General features: G+C 38.8%; 1 protein-coding gene across 1 annotated transcript; it reads left to right on the forward strand.

The window, feature by feature from the left end:
- The first annotated feature begins 537 nt into the window (after nt 1-537).
- Nucleotides 538-1,978, forward strand: LOC134217613 (piggyBac transposable element-derived protein 3-like). The gene is made up of 2 exons (XM_062696415.1): nt 538-1,261; nt 1,314-1,978. Exons 1-2 carry the CDS (start codon nt 1,115-1,117, stop codon nt 1,794-1,796), a joined length of 630 nt encoding a protein of 209 aa, XP_062552399.1. The 5' UTR covers nt 538-1,114; the 3' UTR covers nt 1,797-1,978.
- The last annotated feature ends 6,143 nt before the right edge of the window (nt 1,979-8,121 follow it).

Raw genomic sequence — 8,121 nt, forward strand, 5'->3', positions numbered from 1 at the left:
GAAGACGCATCACACTACATCACACTCTAATATTACTACAATTTATTATTTCAGAAATATGCTGCAGAATGCAAACTCAATGGAATTGTTTTGCCAAAATCCATTCATCCATATTACATTCAAGAACAAAACATCGCATTTTAGAATATCAATACCAATAAAAATATAATATTCAAGCTCTTTCGCCAAGAAAAGCACCCCTTAATAACCCATCCAAATTCCAGCTCCAGATACCTATGAAGGTCGCGCGAGTTCTCCGCATCTTCTTAAGTAGGTATCTAATCAACACTTCCCACCCAAATCCCCACTGATCGTAAGGACCTGGCCAGGTGTTGAACAAAGGGATCGTTGAATGAAAAACATGCCAAGCCCCAGGCTGTTTTTCTGGCGCATCTAACGTCCCTATCGACAGCCAACCCAGGATAGTGTGCGGTCAGATATGCTATGCTATGCTATGCAACAGAAATCAGACGAGGATAAAGCGATCACTTCAGGAGAAATAGAGCAGTACTTGGGAATGCTGCTAATGATGGGAATTGTAAAAGTTCCATCTTTCCGAATGTATTGGGCTGCTGATACTAGATACGCTCCTATCGCCGATGTTATGTGTCGCAATCGTTTCGAAGAAATAAAGCGATTTCTTCATTTCAATGATAACTCGTCAATGAAACTTCGCGGAGAACCTGGGTACGATAAGCTTTTCAAGATTCGCCCTTTCATTGATGCAGTACGAGCAAATTTTTTGAAAATCGAACCCGAATCTGAACAGAGCATTGACGAAATCATGGTCCCAACGAAAGCCAGGTGCAATATTCGGCAATATAATCCAAACAAGCCACATAAATTTGGAATCAAAATTACTGGAAGGGCAGGTAAAAGTGGATTCCTGCATGATTTTGAAGTGTATGAAGGAAAGAGCAATAATGACGCTGCTGGTACATGAGGAGTGAGCGGAGATATTGTTTTGAAGCTGGTTTCGTCTTTAGAGCAACATAAACACTTCCGTTTGTTTGCCGATAACTGGTTCTCTTCTTATGCGGTGGTGAAAGAGTTACAAGAAAAAGGATTCGAGTATACTGGTACGATCAGACGGAATCGTATACCCAACGTTACAATGAAGTCGGATGAGCAGTTGAAGAAAGATGGTCGTGGTTCTCACGATTCTCGGATTTCTGACGACGGGATCAAAGTCGTCAAGTGGATGGACAACAAAATTATTCATCTCATATCTACATATGGCGATATTCAACCGGCCGATATGGTAAAATAAAATAAAATATAATTCTTCCATATATTTCATATTGTAGGTGAAGCGATGGTCTGCAAAGGAAAAACAGTTTGTCGAAATCGAGCGGCCAGCAGTCGTCAAGGATTACAACCAAGCTATGGGAGGTATTGATCTCAACGATCAATTGGTGGCAATTTATCGCACTGACATCGGCACGAAAAAATACTATCTTCGAGTGTTCCATCATTTCTTGGACGTTTGTGTGGTTAACGCATGGCTCCTTTATCGCCGCCACTGCTTCCAAAGAGGTGAAGAAAGACACATGACATTGCTTGAGTTTCGTATGGATGTAGCAGTTTCTCTGATAAAATACGGCAAGCATATTGTCCAGCGCAAGGGAAGGCCATCCAAAGCTGCACTTAGCGTTCAGATGAAAAAACCCAGAACTGTGGTGTCAGAACCAACTCTCGAGATTCGTTTCGATGGAATATCACATTGGCCAGAGATTACTGACAGACAACGATGCCGCCAATGTAATCATCGAAACCATTTCACGTATTTCCGATAATCCAAATGTGGTACTCCGCTATGCTTGGCACGAGAACGAAATTGTTACACCGCATATCATCAATTACCTATGTAATGTTTAGTGAATCATGTTGGATTTGCTTTTCCGCTATATTTTTGTAACAAAATATATGATACTGGTGATTAATTTGAGCAGTTGATGCATTAAAACTCGTATTTTATTATATACTAGCAGACCCGACGAACTTTGTTTCGCCTAAAATTGATTTATTTTATGATTAGTTCTTGAGTTATGCAGAAATTTCTGTTTCATTTGTATGGGAGCCCCCCTTTCCAAAGGGGGGAGGGGTCTCGAACCATTTTAAGAACCTTCCCCGGCCCCAAAAACCTCTACATACAAATTTTCACGCCGATCGGTTCAGTAGTTTCGGAGTCTATAAGGTTCAGACAGACAGAAATTCATTTTTATGTATATAGAAGAAGAAGAAGAAGAAGAAGAAGATTGAAAAAAAAACCATTTAGATTAAAAATGCTTGAAGTGCCTGTTGGTGCTTTAGTGCACCACTTTAAATTTTACAATTGGTATGTCCAAACTATAATTTAGGGACAACAAATAAGGTATTGTTCTACGTTTTTGGTTAAAAATAACATTTTCGATTTTTTAAATCTGAAAAATGTCATGGGCGGGAAAGGGTTAAGCACTTCGGCGGAGTTCGACGTCCAATGTCTTATTTGAAATCCTGCTCGGTCGTGACTGTTTTTACTTCAAAAGCCAGTTGAACTGCTTCGTCGACGCTGTCAACGCTATCCAGATAGTTTGGGAAACTCTTCTGCTTGGTCGTCAGCATTTACGTTCTTGGCATACTGGGTGGAACATGGTGAGCACGTAGATCGAAAAATAGCCACATCCATCACCAAAACTTTTACTGGCGCTGCTGGGTTGTCCCTTCGTAGGAACCTTTGGGCATGTCGATCCTCTGGTCGTATTTGCACTTAATGGAACATTTCCATAATATCCGCGCTTAGGTCAATTTTTATCTGCCGATAACGACAAAGCACGGTTTGGAGGGGAATTGAATGAGACTCCTTGCACTGCGGCGGCTGCATCCCAGACAATTCGCAGTTTATCGGGTTTCCTTGGGTTAACAACCACACCCAACGGAAGGTACCATACGCGTTTAGGATCCGATTCTTGTAGTTCCTGCGGCGTAGCTTGATGGGCATAACCTTTCGCCTGGTAGTCGGTTATCTGCTGTCGCATTTTTTCGTAGAGCTCGGGTGACTTGGTGAGGCGGTTTTCAAGGCATTTGAGACGCCGCTCGGCCATTTGTCGATTCGACTTGTCCTGTTTGAAGACCTGTTTGCTATCTTCCGTACCGTTGTCCTTTGCAGTACTTCTCGTGCTCGTCGATCATCCTTTGACTCCACAATTTTCGTAGCAGACACTCCTACGCCTTCCGTCGAGAAAAATTGTTGGACTAGAGCTGGTTGAGGTCGTCGTCGTGAGAACGAGTGCAGATATGTAGAACTCGATGAAGTGGCGCTGGATCCATGTTTCCGGAACGGCAACCTGTTCACGCCCGTCGCGGGGAACTTATCGGACACTTCATAGAAACTCGCTCTTTAAATCAAACAGCTTTATTACGCGAACTGTTACGGAGACACGGAGACGTTCGGACCACTCAAAGGCAAGCTCGTCCTTTTAGTTCAGACTTCAGAGTAAGCTTTAAGCTGAAATTATTTATTTTTACATTTTGTTTAGGTTTTAGGATTTAATAGTTTTAGGTTACTCACAATATCTAGTCTTCTTCGTTCACAAATCTGTACTCGTGTAACAAGTTTTTACGTTGAAATAAGTGTCCTTCAAACTATGTATTTAATGAGTGTTGAGTGTACGTACAATTTTAATGTGTTTGCAATATTTAAGATAGTAATTTATTAGTAGAAACTAAGTAAAACTAACTTTTAATTTATTTAATTTCAACGTTTGTCGTGTGTCTAACAATTTGGAATCACAAATGGCAAGGAAAATTGTACTAATTGACTGACATTTGCATGACGTCTTCAAAAAGTTATATTTTTAGTTAACCAGTCTCAACCATCCTTATTATGCGTTCCCCGGTGAAGAGGGGACCACAACTGCTACGCACACGAACACTAAAACAGTTTATTACGGTATAAACAGAAAAGACTAGGTGACTTCCAGGACGGTTTATTTTAACTTATTCTATTTACATCTATCCTTTCTATCCTATGCATACACAGCTTATACTTGTGACACATATATGATACCAATATCACTGTACAGCATAAAATCATATGTCTGTCACCCAGAATCACGCTGGTATCACGATAGCACGATGATTTCCGTACCCTGCCCTGCGACCGTTGTATTGTACGAAACAGAACATAATTTATTGTTTTGAAATGTCAAATACGCCGTTTGACATATGAAATAAAAACAAACATTTGCAAGCTGACTGAGTAAAATTCGTTTTTCTGCAATTCCGGATGATATTTTTCACAACATTGGCAAAATAATTATTCGTAAGCCCATTATAGAGTAAAGTGCCCAATGGTGGACCCCCAACCAATAGTGGACCCTCCGGCGGTTTTTGCATTATTACAGCACAATGTAAATATTTTTTTTATGAAATTCCACCGGGAGAATCTACCTTACAGTCTTATGATTTGATTACATGCATTGGAAATGCTATGGAAAGTAAAATTAGACGATTTTTTACAATTTTATGAAAAAGAAACACAAGAGTGTCCATTATAGAAATAGTTTGGGGGGGGTCTACAATAGGGAAGAAGAACGTCCCGAAACGAAACATGAAAATGAAATGAAGTGCCGACTATAGAGAAGCTATTTCCTATTATGGACCCCCAAGGGGTCTACTATAGGGCAAATTCAGTCAGACTTTAAAATGTTAATTTCAAAGAATAACGTCGTGTATTTGAGTGTTTCATGTATGTATCGTGAAGAGGAGACGCAGAACTTTTTTTTAGATATCAAGCAGAATTATTATGTTGAAAATTTCTACTCCTTATGACAGGAAGAACAAAATTCCACTACTAAAGGGTCCACTATTGGGCATTTTACCCTATGGTACAATTACGCTCTGAAGATGTCTTCCTATTGATTTTGCCGGTTCTTGGGTTGTTTCCGGGAAAGATCTACCGTCACTTTTGCATGATATTCAATGGTTTGAGTTCTGTATCGTGTGATTTCGAACATTTTGTGCAAGAATCCCATGGACTTTAATTGGAATGAGGTCTGGGGATTGGGAAGGATGCGGGCTCTTTGATTTGCCATTAGTCAGCATCTACCTTTTTAGATGGGAAGAATGTTTTGTACCGTTGTAGTGTTTGGAGAGGGAGGGAGGAGAGGAGAGGAGGATCTCGTGGAGGTAAAAGTGGAGTGCAGAAATAAACGGTAGTCAGCGCGAAGTAAATAAGTGTTTGAAAAACCCGGAGTTCCGTGTCCGAATAAACCTGTTACAGGATCTATGACCCAATTGAACGGTGCTGGCTTTATCCTTCAAAATGTCCAAATGAATTAAACGATCAGTGCCGTTTGCACTGAAATCATCCCAAACCATAGAATAGAGTGATTAACGTCCGCAGAAATAGTTGCCCTGCGGAATATTTGCAAGAACTCGCATATTTCAGCTTGAATACCTATACGAAGAATTGGAAAACTATGACGTTTTCATATCGATGAATGAACTGCTAACGCGAATTCACATTTTTGCCTTTCTCGTATACTAAGTATACGTAAAGGCTATAATTTCACTCCAAAACCAAACTTTTTATAGAAGGCTCGGAGACCCATAGTGTTATATACCAATCGACTCAGCTCGACGAATTGAGGTGATGTCTGTTTGTGTGTATGTATGTATGTGTGTGTGTGTGTGTGTGTATGTGTGTATGTGTACAAATTTTGTAGACACACTTTTTGGAACTTAGCATTACCCGATTTACTCGCAACAAGTTGCATTCGACGGGGAATGCGGTCCCATTGTTTGCTATTGAAAATTGGCCTGATCGGACATTGCATTTCGGAATTATTGAAAATCATTGTTTTTTCCCAAGGGTCCCCTTGGAAAAAACTTCAAAATCGAAAAAAATTTTTTCAAGAATGGTGGAAATGCATAGTAATTAATGCAAAAATATGCAAAATGATAGAAAATATGCGATCTATCCCCCTAAAGTGCTTTTTTGACCTTTCCTATGTGATTTTATCAGTACATTTTACGATGCACGAGAAAGGCACCATCACCGCTAGGTGGATTAATCTGGGTTTTGCCTTTCTCGTATACTAAGTATACGGTAAAGGCTATATGATCGCTCCAAAAACAAACTTTTTATAGAAGGCCCGGAGACCCATAGTGTTATATACCAATCGACTCAGTTCGACGAATTGAGGTGATGTCTGTGTGTGTGTGTGTGTGTGTGTGTGTGTGTGTATGTGTGTGTGTGTGTGTGTGTGTGTGTGCGCAAAACTACTCAAAAAATGTCACTCATTTTTCGGGCACTTATCCTCAACCGATTTGCTCGCAACAAGTTGCATTCGACGCAGAATCCTGTCCCATTGTTTCCTATTTGAAATTGGCCAGATCGAACTATGGGATCAAAAGTGATGGCCAAAATACAAATTCATACGAAAAAATCGCGTAAGAAATGTCACTCATTTTTCGGGCACTTATCCTCAACCGATTTGCTCGCAACAAGTTGCATTCGACGCAGAATCTTGTCCCATTGTTTCCTATTTGAAATTGGTCAGATCGGACTATGGGATCAGAAGTTATGGCCAAAATACAAATTCATACGGAAAAATCGCGTAAAAAATGTCACTCACTTTTCGGGCACTTATCCTTAGCCGATTTGCTTGCAACAAGTTGCATTCGACGCAAAATCCTGTCCCATTATTTGCTATTTGAAATTGGTCAGATCGGACTATGGGATCAGAAGTTATTGCCAAAATACAAATTCATACGAAAAAATCGCGTAAAAAATGTCACTCATTTTTCGGGCACTTATCCTTAACCGATTTGCTTGCAACAAGTTGCATTTGACGCAGAATCCTGTCCCATTGTTTCCTATTTGAAATTGGTCAGATCGGACTATGGGATCAGAAGTTATGGCCAAAATACAAATTCATACGAAAAAATCGCGTAAAAAATGTCACTCATTTTTCAGGCACTTTTCCTCAACCTATTTGCTCGCATTAAATTGCATTCGACGCAGAATGTCTCATATTTTCTTATTCAAAATTAGCCAGATCGGACTATGGGCTTAGATGTTATGGTCAAATTACTATTTATTGTGAAAAAGAGTTCAAAAAAGTCTAGCTCACTTTCTTAGCATTTAGACTTCATCTATTCTTTTGCAACAGATTGCATTCGACGCAGAATCTTGTCCCATGGTTTCCTATAGAAACTTGGCCGGATCGTACAATTGGGTCAAAAGTTATGGCGAAAATACTAATTTTAAAACTACTAAATAAAGTGCCATTTTTTGCTCTTATGCTCATCCGATTTGTTTGCAACAAATTGCGTTTGGCGAGAATTTTTTTTATGCATATAAACAAATATGAAAAATAAGACCAATCCACATATTGGTGTTATTTGAAATTTTTCCAAACCTTTTGAACGAACGAGAAAGGCACCATCACCGCTAGGTGGATTAATCTGGGTTTTTTTTTAAATATGGATAAATATTGTGTAATACCGTAATCCGGGGTATCATTGATCAATTTTTTCAATGTTTTGTAAATATTTCCTCCGTAAATTAAATGATTGCTTTTTTCATATTTTTAAAACGAGTACTGCTACGTGTAGAACGTTTGAGGCTATTGTTCTTGATTATTTGATAATTATAAAATTGTTTTAAAAATCTGTTTTGTCTAGTTTTTCGAATTTCCAATTTGGGGTAACTTTGATCATCAATCATTTCACTTTGTTACGTCTATAAAGCAAGCGTTTGTAAACGCCTTAAGGTAGGCAATTACTTTTGAAATCCTTATACTGAGGCGAAGCGTATTGATTGTTTCGAGTAAGGCATCATGACCGCTAGGTGAATTATCTGGGTTTTCAACAATAAAAATCAAAATTTTGAAACAAAAAATATAGATAAACAAAGAAAATAAGATTACTTATCACCCAATTGTAGGTACGATCTCAATTTTTTTGTTATTATGCTTGTTTTGAGTGCTTTTTTGGCAGCTTACTGTGAGTTAACAAAATGATGTTGATTTTATTTTTCAAACTATGGCAAAAATTAAATGCAAATTCTAGTGGAGATTATATTATTCGGTAGCAAATTTAGTCAAGATTAAAATACCTAACTCATAATAAGTA

This window comes from Armigeres subalbatus, chromosome 1, assembly GCF_024139115.2.
Source record: "Armigeres subalbatus isolate Guangzhou_Male chromosome 1, GZ_Asu_2, whole genome shotgun sequence".
Lineage (NCBI taxonomy): Eukaryota > Metazoa > Arthropoda > Insecta > Diptera > Culicidae > Armigeres > Armigeres subalbatus.

Excerpts from the sequence above, each read along its gene's own strand:
- LOC134217613 (XM_062696415.1), top strand. The coding sequence starts at position 1,115 with ATGAAGTCGGATGAGCAGTTGAAGAAAGATGGTCGTGGTTCTCACGAT. Across the intron at positions 1,262-1,313 it reads ATATTCAACCGGCCGATATG|CGATGGTCTGCAAAGGAAAA; the intron begins GTAAAATAAAAT and ends TTGTAGGTGAAG.